At 35.7% G+C, this 22088-nt stretch overlaps 1 protein-coding gene across 1 annotated transcript in view; it reads left to right on the plus strand.

Annotated features, from left to right (window-relative positions):
- The window catches only part of b4galnt3b (beta-1,4-N-acetyl-galactosaminyl transferase 3b), a 35297-nt gene that overhangs the window by 8885 nt on the left and 4324 nt on the right, over positions 1-22088 (plus strand). Inside the window, exons 2-17 of the mRNA XM_079824765.1 lie at positions 1493-1542; positions 1968-2051; positions 8328-8423; positions 9755-9845; positions 9933-10033; positions 10124-10191; positions 11912-11990; positions 12065-12131; positions 13054-13197; positions 15534-15643; positions 15730-15830; positions 16242-16306; positions 16652-17996; positions 19328-19581; positions 21223-21376; positions 21915-21987. Of these exons, the coding sequence (XP_079680891.1) occupies positions 1493-1542; positions 1968-2051; positions 8328-8423; positions 9755-9845; positions 9933-10033; positions 10124-10191; positions 11912-11990; positions 12065-12131; positions 13054-13197; positions 15534-15643; positions 15730-15830; positions 16242-16306; positions 16652-17996; positions 19328-19581; positions 21223-21376; positions 21915-21987 (2882 nt within the window). The remainder of the gene's footprint in view (positions 1-1492; positions 1543-1967; positions 2052-8327; positions 8424-9754; positions 9846-9932; positions 10034-10123; positions 10192-11911; positions 11991-12064; positions 12132-13053; positions 13198-15533; positions 15644-15729; positions 15831-16241; positions 16307-16651; positions 17997-19327; positions 19582-21222; positions 21377-21914; positions 21988-22088) is intronic.

Below are 22088 nucleotides of genomic sequence, written 5' to 3' on the forward strand. Positions count from 1 at the left end.
TTGTAACTTATTCAATGTGTAATTTTTTCAACACTGGGACTTTGCAGGGGCTTCTTGCCGATAGCTTGGCTTCACATAAGCGTCTTCTAATTGTTACAGATAACTTTAGACTTTCTTTGATCTCCCTGGAGCTGATCAAGTCTTTGCCATTTTGGCTATTCTTCGATCCATTCGAATGGTAGTTTTCCGTTTTCTTCTATGTCTTTCTGGTTTTGGTTGCTATTTTACAGCCTTTGAAATAATTTTAGCTGAGCAGCCTATCATTTTCTGCACTTCTTTATATGTTTTCCCCTAATAAAAATCTAATAAACGTTTTAATCAAAGTACGCTGTTCTTCCGAACAATGTCTGGAATGACCCATTTTACTCAGATTTTCAGAGAGAAATGTACAGTACAACATTTGCTGCCTTTGTCCTTAAATAAGGGCCAGTTTTTTCACAGAATGAATAACCTCTAATTGAACTCCATACTGCTATTATTTTGAACAGGCCCTTTTCAATTAATGATTCAATTACACAAAATCAGCAGCATGCATGCCATGACTCTACTACACCTACTAGTAAAATATTTGCCATGTAGAAATATATATATTTTTTACCTAAAACAGTGATTGATCTGGTTAGTGATGTTGGACTGCTATTATTTAGAACATAACTGTATAAACTTTATCCCAGTACTTCTGTGATCATTTGAATGTTTGTAACACAGAAATAATGATACTGTGTTGTTGAAAAGATGTTTGTTAAGCCGTTTCATACATATACATGACAACTGCTCTCTCTGGATTAGCAGTAGCGTCAACGCAGATTTGAATGTTTGCTGTGATTGTACTTGACAAAGGTTTAACAGACACAGGTGAATCATTGTCATTTAGGAATACGATCGCTTGGGTGTTTGAATCGAGATCACAATCTTTTAACGATCATGCAGCTTTAGTTTATAGTAATTATGCATATCTTTATATATTAAACAATAGTTCTTGATATGTGCTTATTTGAAATGGTAATCTGCAATAAAAAAAATTATACATTTAAGATTTTTTGCATAAAGTTTCCTTTTAAAACTGGGACTAGGGTTAGTCTGTTGACATCATAATTTATCTTATTTAAAAACAATAGAAGTTTACTGTATGTCCTCATTTACATGTACAGATAGAAACATCTTGCTAAAAAAAAAAAAAACAGGACAGATTATAGAAAACCAGCACCAGGAAATAAGTATGTTTTGTTATGGATGGCTTTTGATGAATAAGGAAGCATGTTTGTGACACAGAAAGTAATCTAATGCCATCACTGTGTGTTAATGCTTTTTCATCCCTGTTAAAGATTAATGTGTGAACATGGAATCTGTTTCAGTCTATCTGGAGAAAAACCATCAATGGCAATCTAACGCCACTGTCATGGATCAAACACACACACACACACACCTGGTCAGTCAGGTTTAATTAATTAATTGGCTACTTGACTAAATATTTACTCTGTTTCTCTTTCAGACATAACCGTCCCCAGCGTTGCCAGGGCAAAAGTTGCTGCTCGACATGCGGTAAAAGCTCAGTTACACTTCCTTCTGTTGCCTGAATCATTAATCTAGACTGCAGTTATATTCTTGGAAATAATTATTTTCCATTTTTAAATTCAGTTTTGTGTAAAAACGTGACTCTCAGCAGCCAGTCACAAAAAAAAGATTAAAAAGCATGGCTGATATTTCTTCTGGTTAATTTGTGAAGCAGCAAATAATAAATAAAAATAAAAATAAGCTGAGTACATTGCATTGTGGGATACAATATTCCTTGCAGCATCCTCTGCTTGCATACTGCACATTTATGTAAATGTAGTGGGTCATCCTTGCATTTCATGCATACATAAAATGTACATACTTCACCACATCTATGATGCTCAAATTTTGTCTAGTTGCTGAGCTGTTTATAAAAAATGAACAAAAACTGTGTGTGTGTGTGTGTTTCACAGGCTCAAGAAGATCGTATCTCTGATGGTAATAATGATAAAGACATCTGGACATCAAAAAACACTCAACAGACATGGAGGATGGAGGTAAAGATATGGCTACAATGATAGAAATACACAGGGACGGTGTTACCATGGTGTCCAAAAATATGGTTTAACGGATACATGGTATTGCCATGGTACATATTTAAAAAACATAGTATTGCCATGGTATGTGCCCAAGAAAACCTTAATACCACGGTATATTTGGTACTTTGTTAGTACATTTCAATTCGATTCAATATCGATTATTGTAGATATATCAGATACAGCACATGGCAAATTTTTCTGAGGGGAAAAAAATTCTTAACTAATGCTGTAAACTATACGTGGTAGTCAGTTGGTACTAGGGATGCACCGAATCCAGATTTTTGGGGTTCGGCCGAATACCGAATCCACTGGTTAAGATTCGGCCGAATCCGAAACCGAATACCGAATCCTACTCCCATCCGCAGTCCATTATCACAGTAAACACATTAATGAAGTTAACAACGTCCACAGCAGTGTAGGGATGCCATTAACTGTTTTGGTCAAGTTTACTAAAGTAAACATTGTCGTGTATGTTCTTCTCGGCGCTATTTCATGATGGTTTATAGAAAAATTACCGCGAGTCGTCCTCTGTCGTTACAAAGAACAACCCAACGGAGAGCGCAGGAGGCGCGCGCTAGGGTTGTGCCGACATCAAGATGGAGCGCCACCATCGTGATGCCACGCCCCCGTTGCGAGTCTGTTGTGTGCGACACACACTAATCCTCTTCCATAGTATTAGTTAAACTAAAAACTTAGCAGGGATTGCTCAGTAAATTAAATTGAGAATGTAACTAATGCATATATGCTATTTTAAATACTGTAGTCTATGCCAGATATATAGCCTACATTTTGAAATCATTTGAGGCTGAAACATCCATATGCGTGTTTATTTTAGCACTTCCGTCAGTGAAACAACACACTACAGCTTATAAAACAAAACGATTTTCAGTAAATAATGGTAACCTCAAGAATATATGAAAATTAAACATTAGTTAGAAAAATATTTGATTCATACTATTTCCCCGCAAAGATGCGTCATATAGGCCTACCGCTCTGCGCTTTGAGAGGAATGGGACATTGAATAGACACCTTCTTGAATATCTTCGTCTTCATATATTCTACTGATGTTGTAAAGCAACACTTGTTGTAATAGGTCTGAAGAGTGGATTTTATTTTCCACAGGGTCAAGACATTTAGTCAATGTTTGATTATTCACTGCCAGAGAAAACGAAACTAAAATCACTGCATGTGTGAAATGCGCTATTCAAATAACTTAAACCAAACTTGACGCGCCTTACCAAGTTTAATAACAAGAACAAACTGTGTTAAATAAAATCAAAAGTAAAAAGGTATTCGTCTTACAGTGTTTTTTATAATTTCCCACAGTAAAGGATGTGAATAGTTATAATAGACTTAATTATAAGCAAACGAAAGGAAGAAACGTTTATAATCCCCTGCAAACATGGGTGCGACGTGAGTGAAGATTTGGGAAAAGAAACGAGATGTCCATGTCCATTGGGATAAAATGGACTAGGCCTATTGTTTAAATTCACAGAAAATCGAGTGACCAGATCCAGATCACAAAGCAGAATGAAAAAGAGCTCTCTGACCATTATTTCCTTTCTAGGCTAAACAAAGCTTTGTGCTTCACTCCTGTGGTAATATTTTTATTTGAAGTTATTTTTTTTAAAAGTAGAAAATAGTATTTATGTAAAGAGATATATTAAAATAAAAAGAGCTCAACTCTTAAGTGGAAGGAACCTATTTTTCCCCCTCACGTGCAACCTAGCGGATGAATCATTATTTGGGTTAGACTAAAATAACGAAATGATGGTTTTAAGAGAATAGTATATGTAAAGATATATAGTATATTATCTACCTATTTACCTAATTCCGGTTCTTCAAAGCTAACGGATTCAGTGTATTTTCGTTTTGTCATCTTAATTTGGTAATTATTTAAGTGAAAAATATTTAGTGTAGGCCTATATATTTTATTAATTTTATTTATATTTTATCTGATCTATAGATCTATAGGCTGTTTGCAAGGTAAAATAAAATACATTTTGGCTGCTGTCTGTAGATTCCTTCATGCACAACTCGTATTCTCTCGGATGTTTCAGATGCAAATGTTATAACAGCGGCTGTTGTTAAGGGTCCTTGTCATCACGAGACAAATCGGCATTGCAAATTGAACGCGTAGCTCAACTTGAATCGCCTTCTTTTGACTTAAAGTATACTGCCACGTTTTCTGTTCATGAGTTCCATTTTCACTTTCAACAGCGGCGTCATTACGTCCGACCAGCGGGGCGCGCATAGTGCAAGCCTAGTGTTCGGGTTCGGTGGAAAAAAATTCTGAGGTTCGGCAGAAACCGAACCCAGTCAAAAAGCCCAATATTCGGCCGAATCCGAACCCGAACCCTGGATTCGGTGCATCCCTAGTTGGTACATTACTAATATTGAAGGTAGATTTAAATACAAACATAAATTACAGTCAATGTTTTTTATAATAATAATGTTATAATACTAACTTTACAATTACATAATCAAATTTCTACTCCAATTAGTTTTTTGAAATATAAACATTTAAATGGTGGTAATCATAAAAATTTTACGGATTTATTCAAACGTGCATTAATATTGAAGAACATACATTTTTTTAATAAATAGCCTATGTAATGTGGTGCATATATTTATCAAAATGCTCGTCTCTAGAGCAATTTTTTCTAGCTGACTAATGAGTTTATGGACACTGAATGGTTTTTCTGAGGTAAATGTGACATTATGTAACATATTGTTCACAAGCTGTTTTACTGACGTCTTTCCGCGGTTGAAACACTGAGCGATTACATGTGACGTGATAAAGATTTCATTGCGTTGTACATGATCTTTTAACATACCTTGACGTTCATTCATGTTTATTTTGCGCTGTAACTGGTATTAAAGCAGAGGAGAGGATCAGTTCACGTGAGCTGCGCACTGCCGCTTCTCTTGAGCTGAGCTGCACTACTGTGATCTGTCTCACCACATTAAACAGCGCCAAAACGGTATTTATTTTTTAAAATTTTGTACACAAAAAAAAGGGTCGTAATTTGAAATCTGAGACTTTGTATCTTATCAAAAGTAACGAAGCACAAAGATTATTGCGATTTATTGGATGGGAGGGGCTCTACAAAGTTACGTTCATTCATCAGCTGAAATTGATTCTTGGAATTCTTGGGATTTAAGAATCGATATTGGTTCATAAAAATGAGAGAAATCTTTTTTTTTTTTTACCCAGCCCTATTTGTTAGTGTAATAGTTTGTAATATTTCTCTTACTCAGAGCTCTGTATGTATGATCAGTTGATGTACATATGCTTTAAGGATGATGGTGTTAAACCCCGAGAACATTTCCCTCCATGTTGCCCATGGCTCTTTCTGTGTATCTTTGGCAAGACTTTTGCTGTCTTGTTAAATTTAGCATGACTCTGTCTCTGGTGTCACTGCACTATTTTAAACATGACACATGAGCTGTACATTTTTGTTCATTCTGTATGTTACTTGGTGATTAAAATAATATTTCTGCTTCAAAGTAATTTAAGCTTTAACAGGAGAAATGAGCGGCTTGTATTTATTAAAGGGATAGTTCACCCAAAAATGTAAATTGTCATCATTTACTCACCCTTGAAACACTGTGTGAAACACAGTTGAACACAAAAGAAGATATTTTAAAGAATGTTAGTGTTGTGAACTTCAGTTGTTTCTTGAAGAAGAGACCAGGAGACGTCGGATCAAGACAGAAGTGATTCTTTTAATGAGAACTCTCTGTGCTGCAGGTCGTCCGAAAACAGTCTGATTTAAACAGTATACCTGATAGGTTATATACCTTCCAAAGGGGGAGGGATTTACATTGAGATTGAACAAAGCATGTAAATTAAATATACAGGTTTTGGGAAAACCTGCCCAGACAGAGAATCACCAATACTCTTAATCAGCATAACTATTCAAACGCATAGAGGCAACGACGGTGAGAGTCTGAAAACAGGTCCGGCAGAAATCTCCTGCTGGAAACTCAAAGATCTTCCTTTGTACCTCAAATGCTCACTGTAAAACAGGCCCAGCAGAAAATCTCCTGCTGGAAAAAAACCCAGAATTATTATCTATATTAAATTTGTAAATACAATGTACTTTCTTAAATTTGTAATTCAACAATAATCAAAAAGTTGACGGTACTACGGTAGCCATTGACTATGGAAGTCAATGGTTATCATCAACTGTCTGGTTACCAACATTCTTTAAAATATCTATTAATCTCTTTTATCTTTTGTGTTCAACAAAAGAAAGAAACTCATGAGGGTGAGTAAATGTATTATTTGAGCTTTAAAGATTTCTGTCTTATCCTTTTAGAAATAGAAAAATTTTCTAGGTGAGTGAAATATACAGTAAATAGTACACTTATGATATCGTATTGTGCAACTTTACACAGTTATGACAGGAGTTCAAATAACTTTGCACAGAGAGTGGGTGGGGTTTTTATCACAACCATGACCCGGATCATGCTGATATGTATGATTTTTAGTTCTTGTAGCTCTTCTTTTGAAACAGTATTTGAATGTTTATTCCAGTGCATTGTCTTGCCCCATAGACTTCCATGTACAGGGAGTGCAGAATTATTAGGCACGTTGATTTTCTGATCATATTTTTTTTCCAGGCACATTTGACCAATTCCAAACCACAGTAATCCTAATAACTACTATTGATTTAGTATTTAATAATGTATAAGTGATATATAATTGTTCATGAAGGCTGGAAATGAAAAACACCTTATATTCAGGTGTGCAGAATTATTAGGCATGTTTTCTTTTACAGATAAATTGAGCCAAAAAAGAGATTTAACTCAGACTGAAAAGTCAAAAAGTATTAAATGCCCATGAGAAGGATGCAATACTAATGCAATACTAGACATTGCAGTTAAGGCATGACCATTGGACAGTGAAATGCTCGTTGGGTCAGCAGGGTCAGACAAAAACAGGTGGTGAAGAAAAGACACCTGTTAACTGCAAAAGAATTAAGAATTAAGGTGAAGAATTAAGGGTGAAACCATCAGGAACCCTTTAGTCTCCAGCGCCACCATTTTCCAAAGCTGCAACCTACCTGGAGTCTCCAGAAGTGCAAGGTGTCAGGATCTCAGAGACTTCAGTTAGGTAAAGAATCCTAAAAAATGACCCCCACTAGATAAGAATCACAAGCTGAAGTGTTGTAAGTTTTTTTTATAGGCTTTATGGACAGATAGGTTGAGAGTGACTCTTGAAGGACCAGCACCACATCCTCTAGTACCACTGTTTGAAGAATTCATCTTCCAGAATCTGGCAGTACGTTTTGGGAGTTCATTATAGTCCATCCTGAAGGCCGTTTTGCAGAGATGGACTAAAAATGAACTCCCAAAACGTACTGCCAGATTCTGGAAGATGAATTCTTCAAACAGTGGTACTAGAGGATGTGGTGCTGGTCCTTCAAGAGTCATTCTCAACCTATCTGTCCATAAAGCCTATAAAAAAAACTTACAACACTTCAGCTTGTGATTCTTATCTAGTGGGGGTCATTTTTTAGGATTCTTTACCTAACTGAAGTCTCTGAGATCCTGACACCTTGCACTTCTGGAGACTCCAGGTAGGTTGCAGCTTTGAAAAATGGTGGCGCTGGAGACTAAAGGGTTCCTGATGGTTTCACCCTTAATTCTTCACCTTAATTCTTAATTCTTTTGCAGTTAACAGGTGTCTTTTCTTCACCACCTGTTTTTGTCAGATCCTGCTGACCCAACGAGCATTTCACTGTCCAATGGTCATGCCTTAACTGCAATGTCTAGTATTGCATTAGTATTGCATCCTTCTCATGGGCATTTAATACTTTTTGACTTTTCAGTCTGAGTTAAATCTCTTTTTTGGCTCAATTTATCTGTAAAAGAAAACATGCCTAATAATTCTGCACACCTGAATATAAGGTGATTTTCATTTCCAGCCTTCATGAACAATTATATATCACTTATACATTATTAAATACTAAATCAATAGTAGTTATTAGGATTACTGTGGTTTGGAATTGGTCAAATGTGCCTGGAAAAAAAATATGATCAGAAAATCAACGTGCCTAATAATTCTGCACTCCCTGTATTAACGTGAACATGGTTTTTCCCTGTTTTTACAGTCTGATGGATAAAATTATCTTGTAGTATTGAACCCGAATCATTCTTTTAATTGTGTAGTCTATTTTGTTAAAAATCTGTTCATTTAGTGTGTTTCTGTGTGTGTTGCTGCAGTATAAAGGACAGGCTAATCTTCATGTCTTTGAGGACTGGTGCGGCACGTCTATAGATCAACTACGGAAGAATCTACATTATCCACTCTATCCTCATGTAGGTTATATGACTGTTAAATACACACTGCCATTCAAATGTTTAAGGTCAGTGAGATTTTCTTTTTTTAAATAAATTAATACCTTTATTCAGCAAGGATTAATTAAATGGTTCCAAAATAGACATTCATACTTATTTCGGTTTCAAACAAATACTGTTCTTTTGAACTCTCTATTCATCAAAGAATCCTGAGAAAAAATGATCACGATTTCCACACAAAAAAAACACCTTTAATACAGACCCAGATTGCACACCTCTGATTAGCCAGTTGTATGCAAATCTGCATCTTTATGCAGATGAAAATAAATGTAAGATTAAATGTTTATGTATTTGTTTTGTTTTTTGTTTACGTGTGGTTTTAGTTCCTACAATCTTTGATAAATTTAGAATGAAATTTGTTTGATAAAATAGGTTTGTTCGTGAAAATAGACATTTTTCACGCACAAATCCATGCATACACATGATTAGTGAATGAGACGCATTGTTTCAGTGATGTTTCAGTGGGTTTTAGTATGAGGAAATCAATATACGAGTGTGTTCCTAAATGTTTTTTTTAGCACATACACATTTAAAACTTTCAGTCTTTCTCTTCCTGAAAAAAAGCACCAGAAATATTGATGACATCATCTCCTGTGGAGGAGGAGCAATAAAAGGCTTTCTATAACATCTTCTAAATTATGAATACCACCAACCACTGATCTAAATGGCAGTTTCTGCTGCTGGATAACCTACTGTTATTGGTGAACCACATACTAAAAATTTTAAAATCTGATAGCAAATAGGATCTATTTCTGATTTAAGACTGCAATTTAATTGGAAAAGGAATCTGTTTTTATGCTTTTGGGGGGATTTTAATCATTTTGATCAGATACATTTACACTTAATAAAAACTACTAGAATAGTCCTAGGTTATATAAATGGATTGAAAATAGTAATGAATAGCAGCATTTATCTAAACACTCTACTATATATACTATACATGACGACACATTGTTATTTTAGTGTTATGTGTATACTATCATAGTATTTATTAATGTTTTGAATTGAATTTTATGTGCTTTTCAAATTTTATTTGTTTTTTAGTTTTAGTAATTTTAGATTTAATTTCTAAAATGTAAAGGTTTCATTTTGTTTTATTTTTAGTTAGTTGCCAATGCAACAATTGTAATTTTTTAAGTGTTTCTTATCTAATACAAATTTTATTTCAGCTTACAAAATTGGTTACTTAACAATAACAACTCTGTTAGCAACATACTTTTCTTGCAATATTACATTTGTATAAATTGCATGTTGCATATGATAACACTGTTTTTTTTTTATTATCTCTGTAGATTCATTCAACTGTGAAGAAACTTGCTGTGTCACCCAGTTGGACCAATTATGGACTCAGGATATTTGGCTACATACATCCTTATACTGATGGTTTGTATACATATCTCTCTCTCTTACGCACACACATTCAGAGTGTCCCTTTGTTGTCCACTGTTAATCCTTCCCTGTGTTCGTCAGGTTACTTTCTGTTTGCAGTGGCGTCTGATGATAACAGTGAGTTCTGGCTCAGCCACGATGAGAATCCCAACAATCTGAAGCTCCGTGCTTACGTTGGAAAGGTTTGTGAGACAAGTGTCGACTTTACAGTTACTTTTGCGCTGGAGCGTGAAATGCATGCACTTAATTCTGTGTGGTTCCTCCATTTTTAGACAGGCAGAGAATGGACGGCCCCAGGGGAATATGGGAAATACGCCAGTCAGAAATCAGATCTCATTCCGTAAGTAATTGCGGCGTTTGTGTTTCATAATGCTTTAGGGAAATGCTCTCACACCTCTCCATGTTATGACCGCACATACATACCTAAATGATGAATAACTATTTTTAGACTCAACATGTGTAGATTCACAAGCTGCTGCTTGTGTCCTAATTCTGGTCATGGCACAAGACGGGAAGTCATTAGTCTGTTAATTCATGATTTGTAGTGTGTGTCTGTGTGTGTTTGTGTCTGAAATCAAAGCAGCTGTTGGTCAAGATTGCATGTCAGTAACATACTTCAAATCAAACAAAAATGGGTTAATCTGCTGTGATTCAAAACAATGCTGATCCAGCTAATGTGTATGGACATTAAACAAACACGCAATTGATCCACTCTTCAGTGTCACATGATTCTTCAGAAATCATTCTAATATGCTGATTTGATGCTCAAGAAACATTTATTATTATTATCAATGTTGAAAGCTTAAAGGTGAACTATGTAAGATTTTTGCAGTAAAATATCCAAAAACCACTAGGCCAGTGTTATATATTTTGTTCAGTTGAGTACTTAGAATATCCCAAATGTTTCCAACTATTTGTAAAATCGTGAGAAATTGCTATTTTAACCAAGGAACCGGGACGTGTGGTCTATGCGTTTGAGGGAGTCGCTTGTCGATTGCGTCATATCTGCGTTTAGCAGTTTATTTAGCAGAAACGCTTTACTCTCACTGCAGTGTGAACAAGTGTCATAGCAGCCGCTGAGCGAACGTCATAACTTCCTTTTCAACACACTCAGATGTATCTAATACTTTAAACAGAGTTGCGTTACCTCACACTCATGACTGGAAAAGAGGAAGTGGCGCCGGCGACCGTGTCATAATAAAAGTCCCGCCGGCGACTATGCCATAATAACAGTCCCGCTCTTCAAACGCTCCTGCGGCCTTGCTCAGCTCCACAACACTCGGTCCTGCTCTGCTTCATACTACAGTAATGTTAATAATCGCATCCATGAACATGATTTCTGCCCGAGTCCTATCCTGACTCTTTTCCACCGGCTGTGAGGAGGAGACCACATGTCCCAAGATTCTGCGCTCAAACATGGCGTCATCAAACTACGCCTTTGTTTTGAACAGGCGACCTCTAGTGGACGGAAAAGTTACATAGTGTAGCTTTTAATTGCTTAATTTTTTTTGGGAAACGGATACATATTTTTAGGGTTCCTTGATGAATAGAAAGTTTAAAAGAACAGCATTTATTTGAAATAGAACTCTTTTGTAACATTATAAATGTATTTACTGTCACTTTTGATCAATTTAGTGCATCCTTGCTGAATAAGAGCTTTAAAAAAGAAGTGTGATGTTTCTATTAATTAATTATTCTATATCATTAATAAAATGATACATTTCATATTACAGTCAAAACTCTTGAGAAGCTTTAAAAGTCTTCAAATTCTCTAAGAGAAAATTCTCACATAGTTCTTACAAAATGAGGAGTTTCACTTTTGTGTGTGTGTGTGTGTGTGTGTGTGTGTGTGTGTGTGTGTGTGTGTGTGTGTGTGTGTGTGTGTGTGTGTGTGTGTGTGTGTGTGTGTGTGTGTGTGTGTGTGTGTGTGTGTGTGTGTGTGTGTGTGTGTGTGTGTGTGTGTGTGTGTGTGTGTGTGTGTGTGTGTGTGTGTGTGTGTGTGTGTGTGTGTGTGTGTGTGTGTGTGTGTGTGTGTGTGTGTGTGTGTGTGTGTTTTACAGTCTTCAGAAGAACAACAAATATTTCTTTGAGCTCATTCATAAACAAAACGATCAAGGAACGGACCACGTGGAGGTTGCGGTGAGTGTGTTTACTGAGGGTGTTGCTATGTGATCGTTGTACACTGTCATGACACTGCCTGTATTTACTTACAGTGGCAGCTCAAACAGACTGGACACGGATTTTCTATCATTGATTCCAAGTTCATCTCCCTCTATACCAGTGAGTGAGTGTGTGTTATTTTGGGCTGTGGTTGCAGAAATGTCAGGGTAGTGTTAGGATGCCTGGAATAGCTGCTCCTGTCCACACACACGCCCTGAAACAGAGCTAATGAAGGGGTAGCCTCCACTGCACAAACTGTGTGTGTTGTCGTCTTATTGCTTCAGCTGCCCTTTGCGTTCATGTCAATGTATGCTTATGTAGCTTTAGGTAAAACTGTGTGATTTTGGTGTACTTCAGATTACTAGTTTGTCAATATGTGTCTCACTGCATCACTGTTTTTAATGTTAACTAAAACTATAAAAAAAAAATCTGTCAATTGAAATAAAGCTGAAACAAAATCTAATATAAATGTTAGATAATAAAAACTTGGCAACTAAATAAAACACAAAAACACATAGCAAACTTACTAATACTAACATGACAACTAAAATGTATACTAATAAAAGCCAATTGAAGAATAACACTGCATCGCATGTATGTATGTTGACATTTTTTCTCTAGATTTTGTAGGTATGTCCAATGATGATGCTGACTATGTTTAGAATGGAATGGAAGTATACGTTGTAAAAAAAAAAACAGTATGTTTTAAGTAGTATATTTTTTAAACTGCATGCATTGTGTATCGATAACAGTTTCAAACATTGCTGCGACATGTCTTTAGGCCATGTAACAATGTAGCACACTGCCATTTGTCACTTTTAACATTACACATTACAAACCGTTCTGAAAATATTTTATCATGGAAATTTTGCATTTTTTGTGAAGTTGTCCAAACTTTTAGCTTTCTGAACAAAGTGCATACTGCATACTAAAAAGAATGTGTAGTATGGTAGTATTCTTTCCAAACTGATGATCTAATTTTTGTGTCACAGTTTACAGTTGTGCCAGTCCTAATTTTGTGTGTGTTTGTGTGTGCGCGCAGATGAGTCCACTCTGAAGGAAGGAGATGTCGATCACATTCCTCAGACCGCTGCCAGTCATGTGACTCCGCTCCAGAGGTCCTCTCAGACTCCGCCCCATGGAATAGACATGCTGAGGGCAGATCCACGAGACTCGTTTCATCAGGGTGAGAAATTCAGACACAAATTCACACTCCTTTAACACAATTTTCATAGTCAAAATAAACATAATACACTAACAACGCAGATATTATGAGCCATTAAACACTAAACTTAACTTAACTCACCCAAAAATGTATATTCTGTTATTATTATTACTCACCCTCTGGTATTTTTCTCAAACACAAGTAAAAGTAAAGATTCTGAAGAATACTCACGCAACTCTTTCCATACATTGAGGGTTCATGTTGGCCATGTCTGTCAATGTCCAAAAATGACAATGTGAACATAATATAATAGCACGTATCGTTGCCGTTCACTAGGATAAAAGATTGTGTATTTTCATTCCGTCGCTTATGTACAAAAAGTTTTTTTTGAAGAGCACTTGAAACAACCTTCTACAAACCTTGTAATATTGTGGGGGGAGGGAGGAAGGAGTATTCTAATTCAAACCAGTAAGTACCTAGTTTAAAAGTAGCATGTACAATGATACTGCTTAGAAACTTTGAGTTATTTATCCTGTATAGTTACTGGTTTGGTGTCATTGTACGTGTGTTGTCTAAAGAAAATTTAAATAAAGTGATAAAAAGAAAAAATTCATCCTGAACTAGCTAATCGTGGTCTTATGCTGCCTTGCATGCTATCGGAATTATCGTAAATACTAGTTTCTTAGATAAGAAATTAGACATGAATGCCCTCTCAAGTCAAAATTTAAATGCGATGAGTTCATAATTACGACTTCACTTCAGACATGGGAAGTAGGACATTTCCGATAGCATGTGAAGGCAGCATTACTAACTAGGCATTCTAGAAACTTCCAGGCAGGTGGAGCTAAACTCTGCAGGACAGTGGCCCTCCAGGACCGCGTTTGGACACCCCTGGTATACAGGTTTAAAATATGAGACTGAGTGAATATTTACAGAATTTTCAAATTAAGTGGCTGATTTAAGAAAGTTCTATTATACTATAATAAATAAATAAATGTCCTCTGCACTTTTTATTACGATTAAGATTAATACGATTATCACTTTATATTTTCTTCTTGTTTCTAGTTTCTTGCTTTTTCTTGAAATTTTGTGATGTATTGAATTGTATTACTGATCTTAAAGGTGCATGCAAGGTGAACAAGAACTTCTAAAAACTAAAATATATGATATTCAGAACATGAATTCAGCGCCACCTTGTGGCAAAAGAGACATTCCTACAGAGTATTTCTCAACCTTTTCGACTGGAGGGCCATGATAATTAGAGTGACACCTGGTTATTGCTCTGTTGCGGGAAAATGCGGGGCACGTGTGAGAGAGTTAACTATTGTTTTAATAATTTACTATTATACTATGTAAATATTAATTTACATTAGTTGCAAAACCTATTTGCCATCACGTTGGATAATTTTTTATAGTTTTAAATCATCAATAAGCTTTGAAATTGCGACTGGCTCTGTGACTGGCGCTCAATTTGCCCAGGTTCGAGGGATACAATGTATTTACTCTACTGGACCTATTCAGTGTAGTAAATATAATGAACTGAATAACAGGCTAGTTTAGGTAATAAATTATTAAGTAGCGACTGGTTTATTTTCCAACTATGTTTTTAACGAATTCAGTGCATCTTGAACTTGTATGTTTTTGTTGTCCTGGCTGGTGTAGCTATATATAATTACTTTTCATGAGGTCCACATGATTCCTTTACTTCATCCATGCAGTCGTCATCAGCAGAAAAATCCCTCTCTACGAATGTGTTGGTTGGTTATCTTCCCACTCTAGCTTCATGACTGCTGCGCAAATTGATTTTTTAAAACGGCAATTGCATATTTTTTATTTTATTTATTATTGTGGTATTGTCATTTCATGGAAGAATCTAAAATAATACATACATAATTGAAATGTGTGACACTGATTACGTCTTGCGGGACAAAGCTCCCCATTTCTGTCCCGCAAAATGTGGGGACACCTTTTTTTTTTCCCACCCTACTATTGATATATTAAATTTAACGACCTAAAATCCATTTTGTGATTCCAGAAGTTTTAAGAACTTTATGTTCTTCAGTAGAAACTGTAGTTATTGAGTTTGTTTATTTAGCATTTAGATGTAAAGTTCAGAGATGATATAAATAAATCATATATTCAATTCATAATTTTTTTTAAATTAATAATTTATTAATTTATTAATTTAAAAGTCACCTGCTGCCCATTTAAATGTTTGCTGAGGCCTCCTGGTTGAACCACTGCATTAGAGGCTTCAGTTTGTAGAATTAATACAATAAAGTATGTAACTCTGTATGTTATTAATAATAATAGTGTTATTTCTTGTCTGTCTTGTTTGTGTGTATTTGTATGTGTAGTTCCATTACTGGACAGGATGCGTTTAAAGGGAGTTTTATATGACTGTATCTATAACCCCAGCTACATCATAAAGGGATATCCTCTAATGCGCTACCAGGGCCTGCAGTTTGTAAGTGTTTAAAATAAATGCACTAAGAAAGATTTTCCTTTGTAAAGCATTGAATGTTGTTCTAATCTGTATCTAATCTGATGCAGGTGCACCTGACATATGTGTATCCTAATGACTACACACGGCTCACACACATGGAGAGCGATAACAAATGTTTCTACCGTGCAAATCCATTCTACCTGGACAGGTAGACACACAAATACACTACCATTCATATGTTTATTTATGCTCACCAAGGCTGCATTTGATTATTTGATATTATTTGATTATTGTTTACTTTTAGTAAAAAGTAATATTGTGAAATATTATTACAATTTAAAATATTTGAATATATATTATTTAAATGTAATTTACTCCTGTGATGATCATTACTCCAGTCTTCAGTGACTCATGATCCTTCAGAAATCATTCTAATACGCTGATCTATTTGAACAGTATTTATTTTAAATGGAAATCTTTTTAAACATGATTAAAAGTATTAATTTATTTAAATAAAGAAATATACTGACCTCAAACTTTTGAATGGCTCCATGTACACCCACCAGTCTATAACTCTTTGGTGCACCTTGTGTATTATGATCTCAAATTTTATTTTCAGATATGGCTTCTCAAACTACATTCAACTGGATCTGCCTGAAAATGAAGAGTTCATCAAATTCAAAGGTACAGCAAACACGCAGTGCTTTAAAACAACATTAAAACAACATTCACAATGCTTTTAACTTCCTTAATGTGACAAGAATATTTCGCAGCTAATGAGCGGGACTTCATTTAATTAAAAACAAAAAAATGTATCTCATTAATAATAACCTATTATCATGATGAATTATGTGTAATAAGATCAGTTACATTTATTAAAATAGGGTCAATTGTGTTGTCTTTAAATGTTATACTGTTAATATGTTAAAATATGCAATCAGCATGATGGTTCAGAACAATAAACACGGCAAAAGTTTTATTTATGTCCCATTTCAAGACACCTCATGCTTGTCTTTTTCTTTTTTGTAGGTGCTAGAAATGATGAGAAGAGGCAAGTGGAGGGTATGAAGGGGAACAAGGATCTCCAAGATTACAACGAATATTACGATTACTCAATGCAGATGCACCGCAAACTGTTCTCTATCCAGAAAAATGGCAGACGCCTAAGAAAGAGGGAAGATGGGAAAATGGAGATGGACCAAGACAACCAAGCTAAGGGAATCCAAAAACCGCCTGAAGAACCACATAACCACCCAGAGGAACCACAGGGCCAACCAAGAAGGAAGAAGAAAAAGAGACGCCCTCAACAACACCTGAAGGACCAACACTACCTCCAAAATGAGGATCATGACCAGGGAAAAGAAAAAGACTCTGTGGTTCAGAATAACGTTATGGCGAAGATACCTGATCAACAGAATCCGGGACCAGCTCAGATAGAAGGCCGCTGGAGGTCAGAGGTGAAACATCAAATGGACCAATCGCTACGTAAGGATGGTGGAATTGAGCTTCACCCACTTAAAGCGCAACACGGCAATAGTAGTGATGTAAATCCAAACCCTGTTGCAGTCAGAGACAGAGATATTCCCATGGAGAACATACGAGAAGTCAATGAGCTGAAGAAAAGATCAGTGACCAACCCTGCCATGTTTGATGTGGTCCAGAAGGAACGTCATGACCTTGTGAATCGGTTGGGTAATCGGAAAGTCTTTCTGGGAGAACATGTGGACAACGCACCCAAGAACTCATTAGATGTGGTGGAAGTAAAGAAGAAGAACAGTACAGATGAACGACCATCTTTGGATGGGGATGAAGTCAAAGCAGAAGCAATGAAGAGGCCCAAACACCCAAAACGTAAAGCAGAAAAAGCTGTACATGTTTTGCAGGACAAACCTGAAAAGGCTGTTGTAGATGACAACAATATCATTAAAAATGTGGCACACCGTCTCCAAATCACCCAAGATCCACACCAAAACGCATCACATAACCAGGCCAATGAGCGTAAGACATGGGTCCTCGCTACTCCGTCCACAGAAGAACATAACCACTGGGATCAGGTAAATGATACCAGGAAGGGAAATGAGATACAGGATAATGCGATACATATAGAAGAGATTGACGATGGACCAGATGGAGACGCTTTGGTGGATCCTGGTTTCTCTGAGGAAGAAGACTACGACCTCTTCAATAGGGCTGCGTTTGACGTGGAAGTCAAGTGGTCTCAGACGTTCCAGGCTAAACCCCTAGATCTGTATGCCATGCGCTCCGATTGGATCGATCTGAAGTGTAATGTGTCTGGAAACCTGCTGCTCGACGAATCAGAAGCGCTGTCTGTAGTCAAGGCTTTCATGAAGAAACTAAACAAGAAATATCCAAGGTAGGCTGACTGTTACAATTATTTTAAACCAAATATCCGATTTATACAATATGCAAAATAGGACTCTCTGTGCTGTGTTTGGAATTGAATATTATTGGTGTATTACTACTACACATTTTATACAGTATACTGCCTGCCATTTTATTAAAAATATAATGTGAAACATGCATTAACAGGGTAACATTTCTTTGTATGGGTTTTTCCAGAAAGTAACATGCTTAGTTTATACTGCACATTATACACTACCATTCAAAAGTTTGGGCTCAGTAAGTATTTTTGTTTTGTTTTTTGAAAAACATTAATACTGTTATTCAGAAAAGGACACATTAAATTGATCAAAAGTGTCAGTAAAGACATTTATAATGTTACTAATGAGTTCTATTTCAAATATATGCTGTTCTTTTGAACTTTCTATTCATCAAAGAATCCCAAAAAATAAATACAACAGTAACAGTTTCCACAAAAATAAGAAGCAACACAACTGTTTTCAACATTGATAATAATGAGAAAAGTTTCTTGAGCAGCAAGTCTGCCTATTAGAATGATTTCTGAAGCATCATGTGACACTGAAGTAATGATTAATCTTTATATCACAGAAATAAATTACTATTTATAATATATTTCAATAGTAAGCTGTCGATTTAAATTGTAATACAATTTCTCGATATTACTGTTTTGCTGTATTTTTGTTCAAATAATTGCAGCCTTGGTGAGCAATGAGCATAAGAGACTTCTTCCAAAAACATAAAAAATTCACACAAAAAAAGCCAAACTTTTGAACTGTACGATATACTGTATATCATTTCTTTCTATTATTTAATTGTTTAGCATTTAAAATTGTATGCAATATACAGTATGTTTGTGATCTTTTGGCATTCTGATCAAACACAACATCAAAAATATTAGCTCATATAATTTCTGGTTAATTTGCCATAATAGAAATTGGAAGATCAAGTCAAGTGCATTGCATTATGAAATACAGTATGTCACACAGTATGCTCCGTCCTATAATATTGCATACATATAGAAAATCTCTGCACAGTAACAATAGTATGAGTATAATATGCCATTCTAAACATTTTGATTGATATCAGACATAATTTATTTAGAAAGTGTTTCAATGTTTATTTTTTTTATTTTTTTAGTGTTTACATTTGTGTTAATTTTAGTTGGAAACTGATTTTAACTTAATTCTTAATTGCTCTAACTGCTTTATTATTATTATTTTTCCTCACTTTTGTAGCACTTGTAGCACAAATTTTCTTTAAAATGTAAAGTGCTTTATAAATAAAATGTATTATTATTATAATTTGGTGTGTGTCTGTTTGTAGGCAGTTCTCCCTAGATCGTATTGTGAACATTGAGAAGAAGCCTGATTATAATCGGGGCAGTAGATATCTACTGGAACTGGACCTGCTGGAGGCTTCAGGAAACCATCTGCGCCTGGTTCAGTACATCTTTGTGAAAAGGAAAGAAGAATGGGGTTCTCAAAATAAACAAAAGGTGCAGGATGCAGAACTTCAGCTTTGCAATCCATATAGCTTCTCCTGGAACCCGACTGCTACTGTCCACTTCATCATCCCAGGTAAAACTCTCTCATATAGAGAAGAATTTTATGCAAGACACTTTCTTACTAAGAAAGATGGGTTGTGCTGGTCATTTACTGGCACAATCCAAATATATATAATAATTAATATATATATATATATATATATATATATATATATATATATATATATATATATATATATATATATATATATATATATATATATATATATATATATATATATATATATATATATATATATATATATATATATATATATATATATATATATATACATATATATATATATATACATATATACATACATACATACATACATACATACATACAGGTGCTGGTCATATAATTATAATATCATCAAAAAGTTGATTTATTTCACTAATTCCATTCAAAAAGTGAAACTTGTATATTATATGCATTCATAAAAAATTTAAAGAAATAAACATTTGAAATATATCAGTCTGTGTGTCTGATATATTTCAAATGTTTATTTCTTTTAATATTGATGATTATAACTGACAACTAAGGAAAATCCCAAATTCAGTATCTCAGAAAATTAGAATATTGTGAAAAGTTTCAATATTGAAGACACCTGGTGCCACACTCTAATCAGCTAATTAACTCAAAACCTTAGGCCTTTAAATGGTCTCTCAGTCTAGATCTATAGGCTACACAATCATGGGGAAAACTGCTGACTTGAAAGTTGTCCAAAAGACGACCATTAACACCTTGCACAAGGAGGGCAAGACGCAAAAGGTCATTGCAAAAGAGGCTGGCTGTTCACAGAGCTCTGTGTCCAAGCACATTAATAGAGAGGCGAAGGGAAGGGAAAAAAGTGTACAAGCAATAGGGATAACCGCATCCTGGAGAGGATTGTGAAACAAAACCCATTCAAAAATGTGGGGGAGATTCACAAAGAGTGGACTGCAGCTGGAGTCAGTGCTTCAAGAACCACTACGCACAGACGTATGCAAGACATGGGTTTCCGCTGTCGCATTCCTTGTGTCAAGCCACTCTTGAACAACAAGTGTCTCGCCTGGGCTAAAGACAAAAAGGACTGGACTGCTGCTGAGTGGTCCAAAGTTATGTTCTCTGATGAAAGTAAATTTTGCATTTCCTTTGGAAATCAGGGTGCCAGAGTTTGGAGGAAGAGAGGAGAGGCACACAATCCATGTTGCTTGAGGTCCAGTGTAAAGTTTCCACAGTCAGTGATGGTTTGGGGTGCCATGTCATCTGCTGGTGTTGGTCCACTGTGTTTTCTGAGGCCCAAGGTCAAGGCAGCCGTATACCAGGAAGTTTTAGAGTACTTGCTTCCTGCTTCTGACCAACTTTATGGAGATGCAGATTTCATTTTCCAACAGGACTTGGCACCTGCACACAGTGCCAAAGCAACCAGTACCTGGTTTAAGGACCATGGTCTCCCTATTTTTAATTGGCCAGCAAACTCGCCTGACCTTAACCCCATAGAAAATCTATGTATATTTATTTATTGTTTTAGTATATATTTATATACTAAAAACCTCTCTGCAACATTTTTTACCATAAACTGACCATAATTTTGAGGGGATGCTCCGTGTTGGCTGGGTTCTGTGCACGTTTAATTTCTGTTGCATGAAATATCTTAACAAGACACTGTCTGTGTTTGTGTGTCTGCAGTGAAGAACCAGGCCCGTTGGGTACAGCAGTTTATTTCTGACATGGAGGAGTTATACCGCACCACTGGAGATCAGAACTTCAACGTCATAATTACTGACTATGAAAGCACTGATATGAACATAGAAAAAGCACTACTAAACTCTTATTTACCCAGGTACATTTGCAGGTTTAAAAATAGTGATCCCCTGAACTTTATGAGTTTGATCCCTTGATCATATGTCATCTCATGCTTCTGTAACTATCATATTATTATTTATTATTATTTTGCATGGTTCTTCTAAAACCGTGTTAAAGGGATAGTTCACCCAAAAATGAACATACTCGCCCTCAAGTTGTTCCAAACCTGTGTGACTTACTTTCTTCTGTTGAACACAAAAAAAGATATTTAAAAAAATGTTTGGTAACCAGACAGTTGACGGCAACCATTGACTTCCATAGTATTTTTTGTCCTACTATGGAAGTCATTGACCTACAGCTGTCTTGTTACCAACATCCTTTAAAATATCTTCTTTTGTGTTCAGAAGAAAGAAACTCATACAGGTTTGGAACAACTTGAGGGTAAGTAAGTAATGATAAAATGTTCATTTTTGGGCCAACTATCCCCTTAAAGACACTGTTTTGATGATTCATGTACTAGTACAAACCTTGTAAAATGAAACCTCAGACTTCCTATTGTGTGTCCTCCATTTCAGGTATCAGTACCTCAGGCTGAGTGGAAACTTTGAGAGATCAGCAGGACTGCAGGCAGGAATTGACCTCATTACTGTAAGTTAAAGACACACTATCACTCACACGCACCACACATGCACAAAATATGCTTGAATTTCTAAAACTTGTGTTCAAAACATGCCATGAAAGCCTGATCA

This window comes from Gobio gobio (assembly GCF_949357685.1).
Source record: "Gobio gobio genome assembly, chromosome: 9".
NCBI lineage: Eukaryota > Metazoa > Chordata > Actinopteri > Cypriniformes > Gobionidae > Gobio > Gobio gobio.